Below are 25,162 nucleotides of genomic sequence, written 5' to 3' on the forward strand. Positions count from 1 at the left end.
CTAATCCACTTTAGTTTTCCTGAGTGTCCCCATACAGACAAGGAGGTATGGTGGAGCTCTTCGTTGGGGATTAAAGAGGTAGATGACTCCATTCTCTGTGGGGAGGGATCAGGAGCTAGGACATTTATTGGTGGGCAGAGTGGGCTGAGGAACTGAAAGTGTTTTGTCCCCATAGCTGTGACTGGTAACAAGCAGTGCAAGAAGCGGAGTCAGCCTGAAAACGACTGTGTTTTCTCTTCTAGGTCCTTGGCCATCGGTCACCAGTATTCCTCCCTGGGGACTCAGCCCATCCTCTGTGGCAGCATCCCAGGGCTGGTCCCGAAGCAGCTGCGTTTCTGTCGGAACTACGTGGAGATCATGCCCAGCGTGGCAGAAGGGGTCAAGATCGGGATCCAGGAGTGCCAGCACCAGTTCCGTGGGAGGAGGTGGAATTGCACCACCGTCAATGACAGCTTGGCCATATTTGGGCCTGTGCTAGATAAAGGTGAGTGCTGATCTATAAGGCAAGCAATGCTGATGCATGTGGACTATTAGCAGCAAATAGACACTGAAACCCATCTTGTAGTTGGTATCATTTGTCGTGACCTTTTCTTTTGAGCTGATATAAAGTACCATGCAGGTTTTCGCCACCTAGCATGCCACCTACGCATTTCAGTCCCAACACCCGTTCAGCCCTGGGCCTCTCCGATGAGATGGCCAACAGCAGTGGGCCCACTGGGAAGAGGACTGAGACCTCCCAACTCCTTCATACAGGCTACCACGCGCTTCTCAAGTGGTAACAATTTTCACTTACTGCCCACCCGGGGCTGCAGTTGAACAGGTGACCTAGAGAGCTGGCATTGTCAGGGGCCCTGAATCATCTAGTCTCCTTCCAGAGGCTTGGATTGTTAATGCAGCAGCTATTTCCATTGACAGAGCTGGCCCTCTGGATTCCATTCCAACCAAATGTCATTTCACACCACATCTGATGGTCTGTCAATGATTGCAGACTGGCTTGGCCTGGCATGCTGTCAGGCAGGCTGAAACCCCACCAAAGGGCTGTACGCAAAGGGGAAATGATACACGGCATTGATATTGAGCAGTCGGGTGGCATCTGACTGAGCCTTGTGGCAGGGCCGCCCAGAGGATTCAGGGGTCCTGGGACAAAGCAATTTTGGGGGCCCCTGCCATAAAAAAACATTGCAATACTATAGAATACTATATTCTTGTGGGGACCCCTGTGGGACCCGGGGTCTGGGACAAATTGCCCCACTTGCCACTCCCCGCCCCCCCGGGCGGCCCTTCCTTGTGGCAGTGATTGTTAGGGATGATCTTATTTAACACCATCATCAATGATATCAAAGTGGGAATCAGCTAACTGCCCAGGATTAATGGGTTCCCCTTTCAGAACTGATTGTGCTTTTAGTTTCTAGATTTTGGTGTTGGGCACTAGATAGATTCATAGATAGATAGATAAGGTGAATGGAGATAGATAGATAGATACTGGGGGCGTGCCTGGCTAAATAGATTTGGATCCAACTCCCATTGGAAGTCTTTCTATTGACTTGAATGGGAGCTGGATCAGGGCCTTGTCCCATATGTTAGATGCCTCTTTTGGAGCAAAAGCAACTGTTTTATTCTGCTTTGCATCCTGGCTTTTAGGGCCCAGTCTGGCTCCCACTGATTTCAGGGGGAACAGGATCAGGCCCTTAATTTTAGATTAGCGCGAATAAGTTCAGCTGAAAGGCAAGATTGCTTTGCATTTGACCTCCCCGGAGATAATGAAGCTGGACTCCCTGCCCCTCACTGCTGTATAGGAATATCCAACAAAGTCTGCTGCGCCTTCAGGATAGCAGCAGTACAGACCTGGAAGTAATCCTTTCGGTGTGCAATTAAAGACACTGTGACAGGTTCCCAACAGGACCGACACTCCCCCCACTGAAATTAGCTTGTCTGAAAGCCAGAGCAACGCCAGTTGACCTCATGTCAGTAGTGCAAGGCAGCCTCTAGGATACATTTCAGGGAGACCATTCTAAAGTTTGTTTATATGGTTGAGTTCATAAGTTCACCTCAGGCCAAGATCCACTGTCACTTGCGATCAGAAGGTGTCGGGGCGAGATATTGTTTTTATCCTACTGTGTAATTCAGAAGAGCTTTGGATCCTGTCGTGGTGAACTTTATAAAATACCGGAGTGCATCACAGCAGTATACTGAAAATAATATCTGTATCATTATTGATTGGAGAGAGACAAGGTAATATCTTAGATTGAGCCAGTTTCCATTGGTGAAAGAGACAAGATTTCGAGCTTACACAGAGCTCTTCTCACATTACATTCATATATTAGTATCTAGAAACACCAACCAAAATAAGGGCTCTCTTGTGGTAGGCATCGTACACACACATGGAACAGAAAGCCGAAGGAAGTACTATTATCCCCAGGTTACAGATGGGAAACTGGGGCACATAACATATTAAGGTCTAGTCTATATGGTTTTGACCTGTAAAGTTATGTTGGTCGGAGGAATGATTTTTATCCAACTAGTTATACTGGCAAAATCCCTAGAGTGGATGAACTTTTAAAGGTGACTCATATCAGAATAGTAATGCCCCTTCCCCTACAGGAATAGCTATGCTGATAGAGAGCACCTTCATATTGATCTAAGGTCAGTCACGCTCGGGGAGTTGAACTTTCTAGTGTGGACAAGACCTAAGTGACTCGCCCAAGGTCCCTCAAGGAGTCTGGGAACTGAACTCAGGTTTACTAAATTCTCATCCAGTACCTTCATCACACCAGACCTCCCTAAATCCTGATACCTTCATAAATGGCACGTGGAACGCCTCCAGCTCTCAGGGTACGTCTGCACTGCAGTCCGATGTGTGATTGCAGCCCGTGTAGACATACCCAAGCTAGCTTTCATCTAGCGAGCTCCAAGAACAATACCAGGGGAGCCATGGCAGCAGGGCTGATGAGAAGAGTGAAAAGGGGGAGACGGGGACAATTGTACCAGGGCCCAAGCTCAGGGAGGCCCCCTCAAAACATCAATAATAAGGCATGAAATGGGGATGAAATTGGAGGGGCCCCAGGAAACAAGATATACCAAGGCCCCAGACTTCTTCTCAATTGGCCTGCATGGCAGCATAGGCTGGCCACCTGAGTACACACCTAGGATCCCAGGTGGGCCTGTGCTGCCATTGTTATTGGAGCTAGCTACAGCCAAGCTAGATCCAGTCCCATCTCTGACTGCAGTGTAGACATACCTCAGACACAGGGCTCTGCCGCTCCACACTGCCTTCTGAGATGCCTGTGGTTATATGCTGGCGTGAAGGAAGCCTATAATCTGCCCCTGCAGCACCCACTGCGGTCAGGCAGAGTGTGTGTGCCAGGATGGGGCCCGGATCCTGCCGTCGTGCAGTAGCCAGGCTTGGCTAGGGAAAAAGAGGCTGGGACGATTTCATAACTGAAGAATGTTGTTCCTCGAGGGAGAATCTAACTAACCATCCTTCAGTTCGGCTTCACCTACGGCAGGAGGCGGGGGCGGGGAGGGGGAGGGGAGGAGGGGGGGGGGAGGGGGAGGAACAGGGCTGGGGGGGGAGAGGAGAACAGCTCAGCCACATTCTTGTGCAGATCCCCGAGGGGACGAACATACTTAAGCTACTACCAAAAGTGCTGGAGTTCACAGAATAAAAGCCAAGCAACCTAGAAGCCAATTCAGCTTCCCATTGCAGCCAGGTCCTCGGCTGGTGTAAATCAGCATTGCTCCACTGCGATCAGTGGGGCCAGGGCCTCGGCTGGTGTAAATCAGCACTGCTCCACTGCGGTCAGTGGGGCCAGGGCCTTGGCTGGTGTAAATCAGCATTGTGCCATTGCGAATAGTGAGGCCAGGTCCTCGGCTGGTGTAAATCCACATTGCACCATTGCGGACAGTGGGGCCAGATCCTCGGCTGGTGAAAATCAGCACTGCTCCATTGTGGTCAGTAGGGCCAGGTCCTCGGCTGGTGTAAATCAGCACTTCTCCACTGAAGTCATGAGAGCTATTCCCATTTTCATCAGTGGGGATCTGGATCTCAGTTTTTTTTACTAAGAAGGGTTGTTTTGGTTGGGTTTTGTTGGTGGTGGTTTTTATTTTCTGATTTTCCTGAAGAAATGCTCTCTAGGCTGGAATCTAATTGAAACTAGTTCAGTATTCATGCCACACTCCCCACTTTGGTATCTCATTACGAATTCAGGGCTAGGATCTGACTCTGACTCAGTGGTGTCAAAATCTTGCCGGACTGTGGTCATGTGAGGCTGCCGTGCTTTGACAATGATAGAGCCACAGTATAAAACAGGAACCTCTCTCGTGGTGTATGTGAGGAAGAGGATGCTCTAGAATCATGGACCACAAGGGTCATCTAGTCTAACCCCCTGCCAAGGCGCAGGATTTGTTGTGTCTAAACCACCCCAGACCAATGGCTGTCTAGCCTTCTTTTGAAAATCTCCAGTGAAGGAGCTTCCACGGCCTACTGAGGCATCTGTTCCATTATCCTACTGTTCTTACCATTAGGAAGCTTTTCCTGAGATTTAATCTAAATCAGCTATGCTGTAGTTTGAACCCATTGCCTCTTGTTCTGCCCTCTGTGGCAAAAGAGAACAACTTTTCTCCATCTTTTTTACAGCAGCCTTTCAAGTATCTGAAGACCGGTATCATGTCCCCCCTTAATCTCCTCTTTTCCATACTAAATATGCCCAGTTCCTTCAGCCTTTGCTCGTGTGGCTTGCATTCCATCCCTTTGATCATCTTTGTCACTCATCTCTGGCTCCTTTCCAGTTTCTCTACATCCTTTCCATATATTGATGACCAAAACTGGACACAGTACTCCAGCTGAGGCTTAGCCACCACTGAGTAGAGTGGTACTGTTGCTTCCCTTGACTTGCAGGTAAATGCAAGCTAATAGTGCATTTGGTCTTTTTTGCGACAGCAGCTCATTGCTGACTCATGTTCAACCTATGGTGCACCACAACTCCCAAATCCTTCCCAGCAGTCAGAGCCGGTGCAAGGATGTTTTGCGCCCTAGGCGAAACTTCTACCTTGTGCCCTTCCCCTCCCCATGCCCCCGCCCTGAGGCACTCCCCCCGCCTCAGCTCACCCCTGCTCCACGCATGAGCACCCCAAGCACACCGTCGCTGCTTCACTTCTCCTGCCTCCCAGGCATGTGGTGCCAATCAGCTTAGGCATCGCAAGCCTGGGAGAGGGGAGAAGTGAAGCAGCCATGGCGTGCTCGGGGAGGAGGCGGGGCAGTGGTGAGCTGGGGCAGGGAGTTCCCCTGCATGCCGCCCCCCCCTTACTTGCTGCAGGCGGCCCTCCCTGTACTCCCCTGCCCCAGATCCCTCCTCCTAAATGCCAGCGGTGACCGGGGCGGCCGAAGATCCAGCTGCCGCGGTCACTGCCGAAGAAAATGGCGCCCCCCGAATTCTAGTGCCCTAGGCGGCTGCCTAGGTCGCCTAAATGGTAGCATCGGCCCTGCCAGCAGTGCTGCTGCCTAGCCAGTTTCCCCCCATTCTGTACTTATGCATTTGGTTTTTCTTCCCTAAGTGAAGCACCTTAAGTTTGTCTGTTGAATTTCATTTTTTTGTCTATAGCCCAGTTCTCCAGTCTATCAAGAGCCCTCTGAATTTTAGCTCTATCTTCCAAAGTATTGGCAACCCCCACTTTGTATCATCTGCAAACTTGATCAGTGTGCTCTCTGTACCTACATCCAGGTCATTAATAAAGATGTTAAACAACTCCGGACCCAAACAGATCCCTGTGGAACGGTACTTGACACCTCCCTCCAATCCAGCATCATTCCATTAATAGTTGCTCTTTGTTTGTGTGGTTTCAGAGTAGCAGCCGTGTTAGTCTGTATCCACAAAAAGAACAGGAGTACTTGTGGCACCTTGGAGACTAACAAATTTATTTCAGCATGAGCTTTCGTGGGCTACAGCTCAGTTCTTGGGGTGCATCCAAAGAAGTGAGCTGTAGCTCACGAAAGCTCATGCTGAAATAAATTTGTTAGTCTCTAAGTTGCCACAAATACTCCTGTTCTTTGTTTGTGGTTGTTTAACCAAGTATGTATCCACTTAATGGTAGTGTTGTTGAGCCCGCATTTCTCCAGTTTTATCAAAGTGCCACATGGGACTGTATCAAAAGCCTTGCTGAGGTCCAGGTATATGATGTCTATGGCTATGTTTTAGTCACAGGTATTTTTCGTAAAAGTCATGGACAGATCAGGGGCAATACACAAAAATTCACGACCCATGACATATCCACGACTTGTACTATATACCCCTGACTAAATCTTGTCGGGGGGAGGGCAGCCTGGGGGTGCTGTGGGTGCTCAGGGGGACAGTCCAGGGGGTGCCACAGGTGCTCAGAGGGAGCAGCCCGGGACCCCCGCTGATGTTGGGAGTGGGAGGTGGTGTGCGGCCTGGGACCCCCACTGGTGCAGGGGAGGAGCAAGGTTGATGGGGCTGGCAGGCTCCCTACCCGGCTCCTCGAGGGCTCTGGGTGCCACTTACCTTGGGGGTCTCCCCAGAAGCAGTGACATGTCCCTCCCGCAGCTCCCATTGGCCAGGAATTGCAGCCAATGGGAGCTGCGGGGGCGGTACCTGTGGTTGGAGGCAGCATGTAGAGCTGGGAGCTGAGGGAGGGACATGTCACTGCTTCCAGGGAGACCTCCAGGGTAAGCGTCCCCCAAAGCCCTCACCTCCTCCTGCGCCCCAACCCCCAGTTCTGAGCCCCCTCCCACAACACTCAAACTCCTGCTGCTTCTGGGGCAGGGGGCAGTGGCCCGAGACTGCCCCAGCAGCAGCCAATAGGGCTGGCCCTGGAGCTGTCTGAGCTGCTCAGGCGGCCCCCGGGCCAGCCACACCGGCCATTGCAGAAGTCACAGAGGTCCCAGAAAGTCACCAAATCTGTGACTTCCATGACCTCTGTGACAAACTTGTAGGCATAATTATGTCCACCACATTCCCCCTATACACCAAATCAGTTACCCTGTTAAAGAAGGAAATTAAGCTGGTTTGGCATCAGTTGCTCTTGGTAAATCCATGCTGACTGTTAGTCCAGGTGATTGCCTGAGGTGCCAGGCTTGGGGGGCACTGGGCTTGGGGAGTTGTTTTTGTTGTTAGCCACAAAAGGGAAAGTAGAATGTCTGAAATAACATGTTTCGGGTATTCCGTATGTGGATTCATTTTTCACTAACCTCCTAGAACAGGGGTTCTCAAACTGGGGGTCGGGGCCTCTCAGGGGGTCATGAAGTTATTACATGGGGGGTCAGGAACTGTCAGCCTTCACCCCGACACCGCTTTGCCTTCAGCATTTATAATGATGTTAAATATATTAAAAAGTGTTTTTTAATTTATTGGGGTGGTCGCACTCAGAGGCTTGCTATGTGAAAAGGGTCAGCAGTATGAAAGTTTGAGAACCACTGTCCTAGAATGTTCTGGACCTTTGTAGAATCTCATGGAACCTTCCAGACTTTCTGAGAACTACATTTTCCTTGAACCTCCTAGAATGTTGTCCTCCATGCCCTCATGGGTATATAAGGGGCGAGGCGTCACTAGTCAGTCAGTGAGATATAAGAACACGCTGAAGTGAAATGAGAGCCTAGCTGCAATATTGTGAACCTTGTTTTATTGTGTAATTATTACAGAATACTTGTGTTTTAAGACTTGAGTATAAGTAGCGACTAATAAAGGAGATATTTAATGAGATGCCGGAGACATCTATCGAACCTCTATCTGTGCAACTATATAAAAGAAATACTGGTTCTTCTTTTGCCATGTTTAACATAATATTGGATGACTTTCTAAGACTGCGGAACAGAGACTTTTGTTCTCCCTAATACTCTTTGTTTTCCCCGTAGAAAATAAAAGATGCCGCAGAAGTAGCCTTCAGGAGCTCATTATAGGAAGCATAAAGCTCAATTGCAATCTAGTTTGCAGCAAGGAACAAATCTGATGGGAAACAAATGGGATGGGGTACCATACACCAAGCACCATACCTTGCTTGGGGTATCATTTGGTCTAGGGGTGGCCCTGTGATTATCCCTTCATCTCCAGGTATTTGCAAATTGAATGTTTCATACATCGCTCTAGTAGCTTCCCAGGTATCAAAGCCAGGCTGACTGACTGGTCTATAGTTTCCTGGCTCCTCCTTTTCCTGTTTTTTAAATATAGGTACCACGTTAGTCCTTCTCCAGTTGTCCAGGACCTCTCCTGTCATCCTTGAGTTTGGAAATATTGTTGCCAGTGGCTCCGAGATTTCTTCAGCTAATTCCTTCAGTACCCTCGGGTGAATAGCATCCAGCCCTGCTGATTTGAATGTATTCAGATTGGTCAGAAGATCTGTGACGTGTTCTTCACTTATCTTGATCTGCATTCCTCCTGCTTTATTGTCTATGGTAACTTCACTAATCAACCTGTCACGTGTTATTTTTTGTGACAAGACTGAAGCAAAGTAGGCACTGAGCAGCTCTGCCTTCCTATCATCTACTGGTACCAGCTCACCTTCTCCACTGAGCAGTGGACTCGCACCATCCTTGGTCTTTCCCTTTTTGTCTGACATATTTGAAGAACCCCTTCCTGTTGTTTCTAACATTTCTTTCCAGCTGTAATTCATTCTTTGCCTTGGTTTTCCTGATTTGTGTCGCTAAATGCTCATACTATTCCCATGTACACTTCCTTGGAGACATGTCCCTCCTTCCATTTCCGGTAGGTATTCCTTTTGGGTTTTAGATAGGTAAAAAGCTCCTTACTGTCTGTGGGCCCAACTGCTAGACTGATCTCTCTCAGCTTTTTATAAGGCCAAGGTGCGCACGGCTGCCCAGAGGATTCAGGGGGCCTGGGGTCCTCGGTGGCGGGGGGCCCCTGCTTCAGCGGTAATTCATCGGCGGGGGATCCTTCTGCTCCAGGACCTGCTGCCAAAGTGCCCTGAAGGCCCGCGGCGGGGCGGCCCCCGCCGCCGAATTACCACCAAAGACCCAGCTCTTCGGCGGCAGGACCTGGCGCGGAAGGACCCCTGCCGCGGGTCTTTGGGGCACTTCAGCGGCGGGTCCTGGAGCGGAAGGACCCTCCGCCGCCGAATTACCACCAAAGAGCCGGAGCGGAAGAAGCTCCGGGGCACCTGGAGCGAGTGAAGGACCCCGCTCCAGGGGCCCTGAAAAACTCTGATGGGCGCCCCTACGTGGTCCAGGTCCTAGGGCAAATTGCCCCACTTGCCCCCCCTTCTGGGTGACCCTGAAGGTGCCCATTAAGCTACCACCTGATCCTCCTTAGTCCCACTCCCTCAGGCTGGGAAGCAGCTAATTAATTACGGCACAGGTGTGGATGGCTCCATCTCCCCCTAAAGGGGCCAGTCACCCCGTGACACCCCTATGGTATAACATGGCTTAGCTGCAATCATATTTTAAACCAGATTGTTTCTGTAGCAGAGACATGCCCATAGGAGGGGCAGTTACATCATCAGTGATACTCAGGATCATGTTGAGGCCTGATGTTCATGGGGGTCTAGGCAATTTCAGATGGGCTCTGCCGCCATTTGGACATATCAGAGTCTCGTGTAGCGGCCAGGAAGCCTCCAACTGTGCTCCACTTCATCAGCTGATAACCAGGCAGGGCCCAAGAGTTGCCAGCATTCATGGCACTGGGCAAATGCACTATTCAGTTTTCCCATCCTTGGCATCCGAACAGTTGGGTGTCTATTCATGCTGAACCTTTTGGCATTCCCCTGGCTCCTGCAGTGGTGTTTGCCTAGCTGAACCAGGCTGCAGGGCTGGGGAAAGCTTCTCAGGGGTAGAAAGATCTGGTGTTATTAAGAAGTTGTTAGTTACGCTATGTTTTCCCTTCCATCTGGTCTTAGTGTCTCTTGCGCATTCTTTGTTAGTGTCAATGGATGGGCAGCTCAGGGGAAAGACTCGCAGCATAGGTAGAGCGCATGGTTCTCTCTCTGCAAACCACTGGAAACAAGCAGCCCAGATTCTGCCAAACTCTTTGGTGTGCGAGCTACCTTGTGAAACAAATCCTGGTGCTTGGAAGGGAAAAAATTAATCTGATCCCCATTACTCACCCATCCACTCCTCTCTGTTGATCGATCCTATTCGTGGAACACCAGTCACTATAACATCTATACCCTTTTAATCTATTTTTTGTGGGAATAGAATCCTTTATGAAAGTGTTTGTCATCATAAAACAGTCTTTAGGGCCCAAATCCTACTCCTGACGCTAGTGGAAATCCATTTGTTTCAAGGTCATTCATTGCTCTAGATGTTACATGGGTGTCACTTAACTGAAAGTTGAATTTGCCCTAGAAATGTGTTTTAAAGTTATCAAAGCAGCTTTATTCTTACAGGTCACACCCAGTGTTTTAGCTAAGAGGTGTGGCTCATCCACCAGAAATCTGTTGTATCTTTTGATTTCCCAAGGAGCAAACACTAGACTGGGTACAGTCTGGAGAATATATTGTAACAATCCTGTCTAGGCAACAGAGGCTGGGCTAACTAATCTCATATGTTTTTTCCATCTCTAACTCCTATGGTTCTATTAAGGACTGTATCTGTCGATCTATGCATTTATAAGGTGACTGTCCCTGAATTACGTTAGTCTATGTTGTTCATTTAAATCTCCCAAAGCAAGGTGAATTTGAATTCAATTTGAAATGCTTTGGGGCAAAAAAAACATGACTCAACATGAACAAAAGACAAAAAAACAAAGGACAAAAAAAAGCAAACCCAGAAATCTTATTAGGTCCCTGTCTCTTTCAGAGGCCTCAGCACATAATTAAACCAGAATAAAAGTTTCCTCCTCCCTCTTTCAATAAAAGTAAATTACCTCAAACTATTTAAGCCCCCTGTTCGTTTAAATTTTAAAAGGGAGCCCTTGTCCGTCCACTTCTTTCACTCCCTCCTACCCCTCCTTGCGAAAGACTGGCCAGGGCTCTAAACCTGCCAGCTGGACTGAGAAATGGCTAATAGTTATTGTGGAGGAGCAGCTTTTAATGAACTATTGAAGAATGATACATTGATGGAGTAATGGGAGTTTAAGTCGCCCTGTAATGAAACAGGTTCTCAATGTGGGCCTATTGTGGTGTAAATACGGCACGTCTCTCCCACTGTTTGGTCAGGGCTAAATAGGAGAGGACAGAGGGGGGTCAGCTTATGGGGGCCTCTGCTTTAGTTAATCAATCTGATTGGATTAGGGTCACTGAGACCCCTAATAATGTCAAAGGTCGTGGCCAACTGGATTAAATACTTTGTTGAGGAGGCCTTGGATTCTTTCAGCCTTCGTGAACAGAGCTTGTTTATTAGAGTTTTAACACTCGTGCAACCTTTGAAAGTCACAGTGTCCCTTTTTGTGCATCTGTGTGTTTGCCTGGGTATGTGTGTGTTTGCGCGCGCGGGCGTGTGTTGCCTCGACAAGCATCTGCACTGGCTAGATGTGCCCTTTCGGGGTGTTTATCAAACTCACAATGGACAAATGGGAACCTAACGGGAGTTGCAGAGGTTTGGAGACATAAATTCATTCTGGACCCCGATGGAACATCATGTGCTGCAGAAATAATCCTTCGCCATCACTCCTGCTAGTGTACAAATGACAGAAGCCAAGCCCCAAAGCCAATGGTGTGACCTCTTGATTATTTTCCTCTGATTTTAACCCCAGGAAACATTACCCATACCCAGAAAGGAAAGGAATGCTGCATGAGGCTTGCCTCTTTTGAAGCCAAATGATGGTCTCCTTATTAGGGGGGAGGGACTCTTACTTCCAGAGGTTACAAGAACCCACGGTTGGGTGGCCAAGGCAAGGGGAAAGATGTGAATGAATGAGTTACTGTGATTTCCTTTGGAGACCCCAACCTGTCGTGAAAGCCCAGGTGTGAAAAGATGATCCTGGTCTGACCTCGATTTCACAGCAAGCATTGCTGGACAGATACAGTAGACTTCTTAGCAGGCAGAGAAATTATGCCAACCCATCTTTTGGAGACTTCATCCAGCAGTGATAATAAATGATAATCATATCATGTCATTTATGCTGATAGCACAACGCTGGATCCCAAACCATATATTTCTTTATTTAATCAGTTCATAGATTTTAAGGTCAGAAGGAACCATTAGATCATCTAGTCTCACCTCCTGTATTACTCAGGCCATAGAATTTCATCCTGTTATTCCCATATTGACTCCAATAAAGCCAGTTTTCCCCAAAGGTCCAGTCTTGATCTGAAGACTTCAAGAGATGGAGAATCCACTAATCCCCTTGGCCGTTTGTTCCAATGGTTAATCACCCTCATTGTTAACAAAATTGTACTTTATTTCTCATTTGAATTTGTTTGTCTTTAACTTCCAGCCATTGGATCTTGTTCTGCCTTTCACCGGTAGGTCAAAGAGCTCTGTAGTGCCTGGTGTTTTCTCCCCAGGTTTCAGCATATGCTAAATGTACCCAGCCACTTGCTGGTATCATCATCAGCCAGGTGGAGAGCCGGTAGCCAGCCATCAAAATACGTCAGTAGGCACTGGGCAAGGATATGTGACAGTCTGAAGTTGACTGCAGCTGCCTTGCAAGTCATTAGAAAAACCCCATTTAAGAGATTAGCCACACAGTTGTCCTGTCCTGTTCGAAACCGGTTCAGAGATGACCACAGGAGCCTTAGCAGCTCAGAACCTGGTGGGCAAATGGTTGGGTCAATGATGAGAGAGTGATTAACAATTGTCATGGCTGACCACTCACTGCGCCAAGCAGATTCCACTTTCACATCCTGTGGTGGCATAAGTGACCATAAAGGGCGTCTAGAAAAGAGGCAAGCTGGTGGGTGAGTAGTTGAAGAGGTCTGCGTACAAAAGCAGGTCAGTGTTCTCACGGATCTGGGACAGCAGAATAACAGAGGCCTGCTCACGGTGAATATGGGGTGATGCTATATTACTAAGTATTGGCAGCTAATTCTACTTAATAAAGCAAGTATCTGTGACATTTTAGCTATAAAATCTATATCCACAGGTTAGATACACCCTGAAGAAATACAGCCCCCTCTAGGCTAGGAGTGTGACATCTATGAATCAGTACATGACAACACTCCCCCACAGTTTAGGACAAGAGGTGGTGACAAATACTGTTTCCAGTTCAATCAGTGAACCCGTCCAGTGACCGTCAGTGCAGTGAGTTTGCACCTTTGTCACTAGTGGCTAGAAGATAACACAAATGCAGGAGCACAGGCTATCCACTGTAAATTACACCCCCAAAGCCTGAGATGTTTCAAACTCTGTTTTTTCCTCATTGGAATCTTCTTATCCATAGTTTTGTGTTACTGTGCTATGAGGTCTCTGGATCTCTTCCTTTTGGGTCCCAGAATTGATCGACGTTCTTTGTGCATCATGGCTAAAATCTCAACTCTAATCTGAGATGACTTGTTCTCCCAGATCCCCACTCTGGGCGGTTTCATCCTTTCATAGTCTAAAGCCAGGAAGGAGCATTTGGTCATCCAATCTGACCTTCTGTATGTCACAGGCCATTACATTTCGCCCAGATACCCCGTTATGAAGCCCGATGACTTTAGTGAGAATAAGTCATTTCAGTCCTCAGGAGGCTAAACTGTGTGCCACAGGCAGAGAACAGGAGAGACTCTGGTGTCACCAGTGCCTGAGGCATCAGCAATGGCAGGGAATTGATGACGTGAGATGCTGAATGGATCAATTCACATTGGTTTCAAGCACGCCCTAGTAGTGTTTTGGATCACAGCCTCCCCACCCCGAGTTCCATAAACCCTGGATCTCTGGATCTCCCATGTAACCCTGAAGCAGTGTCAATGCCACAGCTGAGATCATGGCCCCATCGTGCTAGGTGCTGTACATATGCACAGTAAGAGACAGTCTCTGCCCTGAAGGGCTACGTTCGACACAGACAAGGAAGTACCATTATTCCCATGTGACGGGAGAACGGAGGCATCGAGAGGTTAAATGATTTGGCCCAAGGTTTCACAGGAAGACAGGAGTCTCTCTTGTAGTCTAGGCTAGCATCTAAAGCACAAGACTATCCTTCCTCTTGCAGGAGTAGCTGCTGAACGTTGACAGAAGGGTGGATGTTTCTGCTGGCTCAGGCTATACCTTAGTAACTGGCATTCCTTACAAGGAGCTTCATCCTGCTACCGTTGAAGGCAATGGGAGTATTTCCCTTCACTTCAGTAGCAACAGAGCAGGGTCTCAAATTACCAGCCCTAAATATTAGGGGAAACACAAGTCCTTGCAGTAGGGTAACATATTGCTCAGCAAGACCAAGTCTCTCACCTCTAACAGAAGAGTTCTGCTTCTGCCCTATACTGAAGAGCTCACTCTTGCAAGAAGCTGCAGTGTTAAGACTAAGGGATTTAGACAATCTTAATAATATTTTCTTGATGGTGCGCCAACGTCTTGCTCGTGCCAAACGCCTTCCCTCCCGCACCCCCCACCCTCTACCCCCACATCCTGGATCAGACTTTTCCACTTCTGCAATAAAGTATGGCATCAGCAGAGAGCCACGAGACATTGATTTTTCTGGGAGTTTGGTATGTTACAAGTAGGAGGTTAGATGAAAATCTGTCTCTGATGCAAATTTTCCCCAGAGTACCTGATTTCCCACCACACCCCTTCCACCTTTGTGCTAATAGCAATTTGGGCAGCTGCCCTGGCATCAACAACAAAGATCTACAAACTGTACCTGGTAACCATGGGGAAAAGAACTGGAAGGAACAGGATTGAACATCTATCTGTACAAGTTGCACTTGGCCATGCAGACCACCAACCACTTACCCCTGGTCTGTCTATCTCCTTTCTTGATGCAAGACAAAACATACAGAGGCAGCTCTTGGAATCAGGGCAGCAGTGTCACCTCAATATGGTAGCAAATTGTCATTGTATGTTGAGGTAGGAACTGGGGAACTGCTTCAGGAGAAGAGCTGATCCTGGTGAGGTAAGGAAGGAAGACTATTTCCATGTGTAGCATTGCACAAGTGATTCTGAGTATGTCAACACTGTACACTAAGCTCAGGCCTGTGGGACCCAGACTTGTGGACTCAGTGTTTCCAAGCTCATTCCTAAGCATCCACACTGCATGGTAAACCAGGGCTTATTGTTGCTGGACCTGGGTCTCACAGCCACACTAACATGTACATACTGTACTGTGCAGACCTTCTGACTTGGGTCTGCACCTTGAGCTGCTTCCACATAAGAACAGCAATACTGGGTCAGTACAATTGTCCATCTAGCCTAGTATCCTGTCTTTGACAATGGTCAGTGCCGGATGCTTCAGAGGGAATGAACAGAACAGGGCAATTTCAAGTGATCCATCCCTTGTCGGCCAGTCTCAGCTTCCAGCCGTTGGCAGTTTAGGGACACCCAGAGCATGGGGTTTGCATCCCTGACCATTATGACTAATAGCCATTGATGGACCTAACCTCTGTGAACTTATCTAATTCTTTTTTTAACCCAGTTATACTTTTGGTCTTCATAATATCCCCTGGTAATGAGTTCCACAGGTTGACTGTGCATTGTGTGAAGATGTACTTCCTTTTCATAGAATCATAGAAAATTAGGGTTGGAAGAGACCTCAGGAGGACATGTAGTCGAACCCCCTGCTCAAAGCAGGACCAATCCCAACTAAATCATCCCAGCCAGGGCTTTGTCAGAGGTTTTTGGCCTTAAAAACCTCTAAGGATGGAGATTCCACCACCTCACGAGGTAACCCATTCCAGTGCTTCACCACACTCCTAGTGAAATAGTGTTTCCTAATATCCAGCCTAGACCTCTCCCACTGCAGCTTGAGACCATTGCTCCTTGTTCTGTCATTTGCTACCACTAAGAACGGCCTATCTCCATCTTCTTTGGAATCCCCTTCAGGTAGTTGAAGATTGCTATCAAATCCCGCCTTACTCTTCTCTTCTGCAGACTAAATAATCCCAGTTCCCTCAGCCTTTCCTCATAAGTCATGTGCTCCAGCCCCCTAATCATTTTTGTTGCCCTTCGCTGGACTCTCTCCAATTTGTCCACATCCCTTCTGTAGTGGGGGGTCCAAAACGAGATGCAATACTCCAGATGTGGCCTCACCAGTGCCTAATAGAGGGGAATAATCACTTCCCTCAATCTGCTGGCAGTGCTCCTACTAATAAAGCCCAATTATGCCGTTGGCTTTCTTGGCAACAAACACTGCTGACTCATATCCAGCTTCTCATCCACTGTAATCCCCAGGTCCTTTTCTGCAGAACTGCTGCTTAGCCAGTCGGTCCCCAGCCTGTAGCAGTGCATGGGATTCTTCCTTCCTAAGTGCAGGACTCTGCACTTGTCCTTGTTGAACCTCATCAGATTTCTTTTGGCCCAATCCTCCATTTGTCTAGGTCACTCTGGACCCCTATCCCTACCCTCCAGTGTATCTACCTCCCTCCCCAGCTTAGTGTCATCTGCAAACTTGCTGAGGGTGCAATCCATCCCATCATCCAGATCATTAATTAAGATGTTGAACAAAACCGGCCCAGGACCGACCCCGATCTGCCTTCAGTGCTCCTACTAATACAGCCCAATATGTCATTAGCCTTCTTGGAAACAAGGGCACGCTATTGACTCATGTCCAGCTTTTCGTCCACTGTAATCCCCAGGTCCTTTTCTGCAGAACTGATGATTCTTCTGTCCTAAGTGCAGGACTCTGCACTTGTCCTTGTTGAACCTCATCAGATTTCTTTTGCCCCAATTCTCCGATTTGTCTAGATCACTCTGGACCCTTGCCCTAACCTCCAGCATGTGTACCTCTCCCCCCAGCTTACTGTCATTTGCAAACTTGCTGAGAGTGTTATCCATCCCATCATCCAGATCAATAATTAAGACGTTGAACAAACCCGGCCCTGGGACCGACCCCGGGGCACTCTGCTTGATGCCAGCTGCCAACGAGATATCAAACCATTGATCACTACCCATTGAACCCGACAATCTAGTTAGCTTTCTATGCACCTTATAGTCCATTCATCCAATCCATACTTCTTTAACTTGCTGGCAAGTATACTATGGGAGACCATATCGAAAGCTTTGCTAAAGTCAAGACTTATCACCTCCACCGCTTTCCTCATATCACCAGTGCCATTTATGTCATCATAGAAGGCAAGCAGGTTAGTCAGGCATGACTTTCCCTTGGTGAATCCATGTTGACTGTTTCTGATCACTTTCCTCTCCTCAGAGTCTTCAAAATGGATTCCTTGAGGACCTGCTCCATGATTTTCCCAGAGACTGAGGTGAGGCTGACCAGTCTGTAGTTCCCCAGATTATCTTTCTTCCCTTTTTTAAAGTTGGGCACTATATGTGCCTTTCTCCAATCATCCGGGTCTTCCCCCAATCACCACGAGTTTTCAGAGATAACCGCCAATGTCTCTGCATTCACATCCACCAACTCCCTCAGCACCCTCAGATGCATTAGATCCAGACCCATGGACTTGTGCATGTCCAGTTTTTCTAAATAGTCCTTAACCTGTTCTTTCACCACTGGGGGCTGCTCACCTCCTCCCCATACTGTGCTGCCCGGTGCAGCAGTCTGGGAGCTGATCCTGTCTGTGAAGACCGAGGCAAAAAAAGCATTGAGTACTTCAGCTTTTTCCACATCCTCTGTCACTAGGTTGCCTCCCCCATTCAGTAAGGGTCCCACACTTTCCCTGATCTTCGTCTTGTTGCTAACATACATGTAGAAACCCTTCTTGTTACCCTTCACATCCCTTGCTAGCAGCAACTCCAGTTGTGCTTTGGCCTTCCTGATTACACCCCTGCATGCTTGAGCAATAATTTTATACTCCTCCCTAGTCATCTGTCCAAGTTTCCACTTCTTGTAAGCTTCCTTTTTGTGTTTAAGCTCATGGAAGATTTTACTGTTAAGCCAAGCTAGGTCATCTGCCATATTTGCTCTTCTTTCTGGACATCGAGATGGTTTGTTCCTGCGCCTTGAATAAAGCCTCTTTAAAATACAGCCAGCTCTCCTGGACTCCTTTCCCCTCATCTGAGCCTCCCAGGGGATCCTGCCCATCAGTTCCCTAAGGGAGTCAAAGTCTGTTTTTCTGAAATCCAGGGTCCCTATTTTGCTACTCTTCTTTCTTCCTTTTGTCAGGATCCTGAACTCAACCATCTCATGGTCATTGCTGCCGAGGTTGCCACTTCTACTTCCCCTACCAATTATTCCCTGTTTGTGAGCAGCAGGTCAAGAGGGGCACGGCCCCAGGTTGGCTTCTCCAGCACTTGCATCAGGAAGTTGTCCCCAACACTCTCCAAAAACATCCTAGATTGTCTGTGCACTGCTGTATTGCTCTCCCAGCAGATGCCAAGGTGATTGAAATCCCCCATGAGAACCAGGCCGGTGATCTGGAAACTTCAGTTAGTTGTCCGAAGAAAGCCTCTGCCTCATCCTCCTGGTCTAGTGGTCTATAGCAGATGACCACCAAAACATCACCCTTGTTGCTCTGACCTCTAAACTTAAGCCAAAGACTCTCAATAGGCTTTTCTCCAGTTTCATACTGGAGCTCTGAGCAATCATACTGCTGTCTTACATGCAGTGCAACCCTTCCACCTTTTCTGCCCTGCCTGTCCTTCCTGAACAGTTTATACCCATCCATGACAGTGCTCCAGTCATGTGAGTTACCCTACCATGTCTCCGTTATTCCAATCACATCACAGTTCCTTGACTGTGCCCGGACTTCCAGTTCTTCCTGATTGTTTCCCAGGCTTCTTGTGTTGTGTACAGGCAACTAAGATAACTAGTCGATTGCCCTACTTTCTGTGTATGAATCAGGTGTCCTTCCCTGTTGCACCCTCCTTCTTGTGTTTCCTCTCCGTATCCTACTTCCTCACTTACCTCTGGGCTTAGGTCACTGTCCCCCAGTAAACCTAGTTTAAAGCCCTCCTCACTAGGTTAGCCAGCCTGCCTGCGAAGGTGCTCTTCCCTCTCTTCGTTAGGTGGATCCCATCTCTTTCTAGTAATCCTTCTTCCTGGAAGAACATCCCATGGTCAAAAAATCCAAAGCCCTCTCTCCGACACCACCTGTGTAATCACAAATTTACCCCAGAATTCAATGGTCCCTACCTGGGCCTTTTCCTTCAACAGGGAGGATGGACAAGAACACGACTTGCACCTCAAACTCCTTTATCTTCCTTCCCAGAGCCACATAGTCTGCAGTGACCCACTCAAGGTCACTCGTGGCAGTATCATTGGTGCCCACATGCAGAAGTAGAAAGGGGTAGCGGTCCGAGGGCTTGATCAGTCTCGGCAGACACTCTGTCACATCCTGAACTCTAGCTCCAGGCAAGCAGCACACTTCTTGAGTTTCTCGATCTGGACGGCAGATGGATGACTCCATCCCTCTTCAGTGGGAGTCCCCGACCACCACCACCCGTCTCCTCCTTTTGGAGCACCCACGGGGAAAAATTAGTGGGTGCTCGGCACCCACTGGCAGCCAAGCTCTCCTCCCCGCCCCACCTCCTCCTCCACCTCCGTCTCCTCCCCTGAGTGCGCCGCGTCCCCGTTCTTCCGCCTCTCTCTCAGCGCTTGCTACCACCAAACAGCTGTAGCAAGCTCTGGGAGGGAGGGGGGAGGAATGTGGCATGCTCGGGAAGAGATGAGGTCGGGGCAGGGATTTGGGGAAGGAGTCGGAATAGAGGCAGGGAAGGAGCAGACTTTGGGCAAGGACTTTGGGGAAGGGGTTGGAATGAGGGAGGGGCAGGGGTGGAGTCGGGTCCAGGGTGGAGTCAGGCCGGGGCCCGGGGCAGAGTGGGGTCAAGCACCCACCAGCACCAAATAGAAGTCGGCGCCTACGAGTGGCAGTTGTGGAACCCCCATCCCTAGGACAATGCATCCCATGCCTTCTGGTCAATGGGGTCTCGTTCTGATTTCTTCCCCCGATCACTCTTCCAAACCACTCTCTTTTGTTTGTTTTAAACTTGAAAAATAACGGGGCTTGGACCCAAGTCAGAGCAGGACATGGGCTGTGATCTCTTCCCTCCAGCAGGGTCCTAGGGACTTGCTGACCTGAGTTAGACTGATTTGTACAGGGACAGAAGCAGGCTTGGGCTCAAACCAGAGTCAGAGCCTGGGCTTAGTGTGCCATGTAGACTTACCCTGTGTGCTGTTAGCACCTTCCTTTGAGCCACCCATCTAGTACAGTTGCAATGATATGAAAGGGAAGTGGGTTGTGCAAGAGTGCAAGTGAGGAGGAGGCCAATGAGACAATGAAAAGCTGCAGCCGGACAAATCTCCGTCTCTTACCCCAGCGGCTGCACTTATGTGCCAGAGGCCTGTCACCAGTCTGGGGAGACAAATCATCTGATGCGGCAAATCCTACATTCCTAGCATCCTATGCCTACTTGGTTTGGACGTACAATAAGAGTTCTTGCAACTCCAGTGGAGTGACACTAGGGCTGAATATGGCCCACATGACAACAGTATTTCAAGGGGATACTTCGGGCACCCTCTATAAATAGCTCTTGATCTTGCCAAAGCCCAGATGTGGGATGAACATCCCAAAGTGATGGACACAAAAGAGAAAAGGGCAGCAGGGGAGGATGTGGCTGCAGAATCCATTTTGTCTCCACTGCTCAGCTTGCTTTCTCTCTTTCCACCCTGATTTCGTGAGTTGGCATTTCTGACATCCACATTTTTCAGTGGCCAGAATGGTCAGGGGATAGGGGTGGGAGTGGGATGGAGGTGGGTAGAAAACCAGTGGCGTCTCTCCTGGCAATGAGAGGCTTTGGAAACAACTGCTGGCTGCAGTGCATCAGCAGTATCTGGGGGCTGGCAGAGAGCAGCCCATGGAATTTTTTTTCTGCTGGGTATGTTACATTCCCCTACTGGGCTACCGCTCGCTGCAACAAGGGGCTCCCTCTGCCGTATACAGGAATGCCAAGTGCTGGCGTGGGAGCTAGTCCTCAACAAAAGGGAACAGTAGGGGGAGCTAATTAGCATCCCTTTGTCCTGTGGGAACTCTAAACACAACAGTTATAAATGGGCACTCTAAACACAACAGACACGCACAAACACACACACACAAACGGAAAGGAGCCCAAGAGAAAAGGGGACGCAGGAATCCCAGAGCACAACGCTCTCCAGTCGTGTTTATCTGTAGCAACAACCAGGGGGGTAACGAGTGCGCCATTAGGCACCGCTTCAACTCCAACCACCCCGGGCTAGATCCTCAGCGGGTGTAAATCGGCCTTGCATCTGCAATGGAGCAAGGCTGAGTTATGCCAGCTGAGGCTCTGCCCCTGTGTCTGGAAAAAAACAAATGAAAAACAGCAACAGTCTCCTTGACGAAGGTGCCTAGGGGATGCAAATGCCTGAATGTGGCTTTTCTTCCCCTGCGAGATGCGCTCCTCGCTGGCAGCTGTGAATACATTCAGAGAGATTCAGACCAGGAGGGACCACTAGTCTGACCCCCTGTATATCACAGGACAAAGAATTCCAACCAGTGAGTCCTGCAGAGCGCAGGGTGAGGGCTGCTTGAGCAAAACTGGAGCATCTGAAACTCTCCTCCCATACCCAGCTCCTGAGATCAGCACTTCCTTCACGTGAGGGGACACCTTCGGTATTTTATTATACAGGCCGTCCCAGGAGCTGGCAGTCAGACAGATAAGCAGGTGGACGGATGAAGGTGAATGACAAAAGCGACTATTGTTATTATTTATTTGTATTGTAGTCGTGTCCAAGAGCCCCTGCAAGGCATCGAGGCCCCATTGTGCTAGGTGCTGGACAAAGAAAGCCCCTGCCTCAAGGACAGTACAATCTAAACAGCGAAGACAGGCAAGGGGCAGGCAGAGAAGCAGGGCTCAGAGGAGACATGACTTTCCAAGGTTGCAAATCAACACGCTTCACTGTGAGCAGCACAGCAAAAGTGAGTTTTCAAGTGCAGAGAGAGTAGGGACCTTCTAGGTGATTTCAGACAGGTCAAGCTATGCCTGGGGTGCCTCAGAGAAGAAGCCACAGAGGCGACCGAGACATCGAGAATGACTCAGCCAGGTCTAGTCAGACAGGCGAAGCAGAGGGCGGTGGGACAACAGGAAGCTCAACCAGAGGATGAACAAGGAGTTATATTATTCACTCCTTCCCTTCCAAGGGTACGTCTACATGACAAAAAAAGAAAAAAAAAACCAACGCAACAGGAAGTCTCAGAGACTGGGTCAATTGATTCAGGCTCCTGGAGCTCAAAATAGCAGTGGAGACATTCAGGTTTGGGCTGGAGCCTAGACTTTGAAACCAGGCGAGGGCAGAGGGTCTCAGAGCCCAGACTTCAGGCTCAGCTCAAACATCTACCCTGCTATTTGTAGCCCTGCAAGCCCACGTCAGTTGTCTCATGCTCTGAGACTCACTGACGTGGGTTATTTTATTTTATTTTTTTTGCTCTGTAGATATACCCTTAATATCACTGTCCTCCCTTGCAGCACTGTGCCTATTCTGGAGCGGTTTTGCTGAACCTCATCACCCCAGAATCCATGATACTGAAATGCTGTCTATTTGGTCCTCCTCCACTCAGCCCTCTTGGGTCATGGAGACTTGCTTTGTCTGGCTTGGCTTCTGCTCTTGTGCTGCCTGGGTTCATATCCCTTTGGTATTATTAGTCTTCCTCTGTATGGCTGTAGCACTGGGAAGCCTGAGTCAGGATCAGGGCCACCTTGTGCCAGCCAGGGGCTGTGCACACCTATGGAATGAAAAGACAGCCCAGGTTCCAAAGAGCTGTCAATCTAGGTATACAATGAGAGACAACAACTGTTTACAACACCCTGATGGCGGATGACAAGGTGACAGTGAGCCCGTGAGGACTGAGTGGAACAAACAGTGGACACAGCCCACAGATGCCAGCCCATCGCATCAACTGAGTTTGGAAATGAGAAGGTTTCCCACCATGAGAGGTGGGAGGTTCTGAAACAGACTTCTGGCAGGAATGATGGGGGCACATCACATCCATCAGGAACATCTTGGCTTTAGTATTTTTTTCTCACAAGATTTCCAAGCTATCTAGCAGGCAAAAAGGACCCAGCGCCTAGTCTTCAAATGGTATTTCTGTACTTGGAGGATGCATATCAGGGAAGCGCAAATTCTACTGAGAGTGACAATGGCATGATGCCCTTGACTCAACCAGTGTTGCACAGGAAAGTGGAATTTGGGTCATAATGCTGGTCACATGCTTTGAAGATGAAAAGTGCTCTTATTATGATAGAAATGCTGGGACAAGACCAAATCCCGTGTTGTTTCAGTCCCTTAAATGGCATCGTGTGCCAAAAAAATTTTTTTAAAAAATAGAAAAACCCTAATGCAGAACTGTGTAGGTGTATTTGGATTCTTGAGAACCCCCCAAATGAGCAGCTTATCCATCTACCTACCCCCTTTGCAGCACAGAATACTCAGCATGAGCAGCGGCTGATCAGCCAGCGAGCTTTACCAGCCTCGTGTCAGCTGAAACTTTGTTCTGAGCTTTGAAAGGCGGTTGCTCAGGGCATTGCACTGGCTGTGCCGTAGATCAAGGAGTCCTGGCAACTGGATGGTTTCAAACCAATAAACACCTTCCTTAAGATTGCCACTAGAGAAGGCATGGGAAGGAATGAGGTTCCAGGGAGGGGTGGGGCAGATGGGCAGGTGAGGGAGATCCTCCAAAGACAGGTATAGTGAGAGAATGCTCAGGGCGCATGTGGGGGGATGAGGCACATTGGGTGAGCAGAGGAGGGCAGGTACGGGCTAATACCAAAACCTTGATGGGTTGATACCAGAGACTATGTCATTGGGCAAGGGTGGCAATTGTATACCTGGCATTGGAGAAACAGGAGAGTTGAGGGATACAGGGCACTGAAGAGGGTCATAGGATTGTGGGCAGGGGAGTACATGCTGCTCCAGGATGTGTCCTTTCCTCCCTCCGTCTAACACACCTTCATTTATCTCCCCTGCTGCGCTTCAGTTTTTTCCCCCTTCCCCCACAGCCCACTAGTCATCTCTAGATCAGAAACCACAGGGATTAGTGACTACTGCCCTCTCTCATGCCCCAGGGGTATTCACGTTTCGGACCCTGATCCAGTTCATGTGACAGGGGCCAGGGAAGGAAGCTCAGCCTCTTCCCAGCATTCCTGTGTGTCACACCTGTATTGTATGGCGTCAGAAGAAGAGCTGGCCGGAGGACAATTCTGTTTCACAACAACTGCTGAGGTTTCTAAATTTGTTTCCATTCCACTTCAGGGAAAAAATTTGAAGATTTTCACTGACTGGAATTATGTTGAAACAGCACAGATTTTCAGATCAGAAAGGTCACGTTTTCAATTCATCTCTCTCTCCGGGACCTCAGAAACCTTGCCTTTGAAAACTTCCTCAAACTTGATATGTCTCTGCAAAATGTTTCGGCCTCGACCAAACACCATCTTGTGTGGCAAAAAATACATTCTACTGAAAATGTTCTGACTTGCTCTAGTTAGAAGTTAGCTTGATCCTCCAGAAAAACAGAGCAAAAGAAAGCCTTCCTAGTACAAATCCAGTGGGACTCCTGACAGCTCAGAGGTTTGAGGCCCTCAAAGGCAGTGGTAGCAGCGTAGAGCATGAGTTGGGTCCTGCAGAAGAGGTAACTTAATTTAAGCCGTTTTTTTGGTCTACCTCTGACATTATTTCTCAAACTGTAGTCCACAGACCATGAGAGGTTCATGAAACATTTGCTGATGGGCCACAGATTGCTGGCTGGGCACACATCACGGCATCCTCTTGTTTCCAGCTACTATAGCACATTAAAAGACAGTAAAAAATCCACTAAATCTTTTCTTATTACTAATACTTCTCCATGGCAGCCCATTGCTATAATTGCCACAAGGATGTTGCACGGCCGTGAATGGGAGAGGAGGTGGCCCATGAGATATCTGTTAAGCAGTAGCTGTAAAAAAATGCGAGAACCCTAATCTACAGTACTTGATGATCCACTTAGGAGGCATTAGAGCTGGTTGAAACTCTTCTGACTGAACAGTTTTCCGTCAGAAGATGCAGTTTCATCTAAATCAAAATATTTTAGGGGGAATGTGTCAATTTCATCAAAATGTTTTAGAGAAAAAAAATCTAAATTAATTGTTTCAGCTTTCAAATGAATTGTTTCAACTTTCTGGTTTTGTTTGGATAATCTCACATTTCAGATCAATAAAGAAAAAATGTTTCATTTTGACTTG

General features: G+C 48.5%; 1 protein-coding gene across 1 annotated transcript in view; it reads left to right on the forward strand.

The window, feature by feature from the left end:
• Nucleotides 1-247: 247 nt before the first annotated feature.
• The window catches only part of WNT3A (Wnt family member 3A), a 61,448-nt gene continuing 36,533 nt past the window's right edge, over nucleotides 248-25,162 (forward strand). The window contains exon 1 of the mRNA XM_032765418.2: nucleotides 248-484. Within this exon, the coding sequence (XP_032621309.2) occupies nucleotides 358-484 (127 nt within the window). The 5' untranslated portion in view covers nucleotides 248-357. The remainder of the gene's footprint in view (nucleotides 485-25,162) is intronic.

The sequence above is a fragment of the Chelonoidis abingdonii genome, chromosome 2 (assembly GCF_003597395.2).
Source record: "Chelonoidis abingdonii isolate Lonesome George chromosome 2, CheloAbing_2.0, whole genome shotgun sequence".
Lineage (NCBI taxonomy): Eukaryota > Metazoa > Chordata > Testudines > Testudinidae > Chelonoidis > Chelonoidis abingdonii.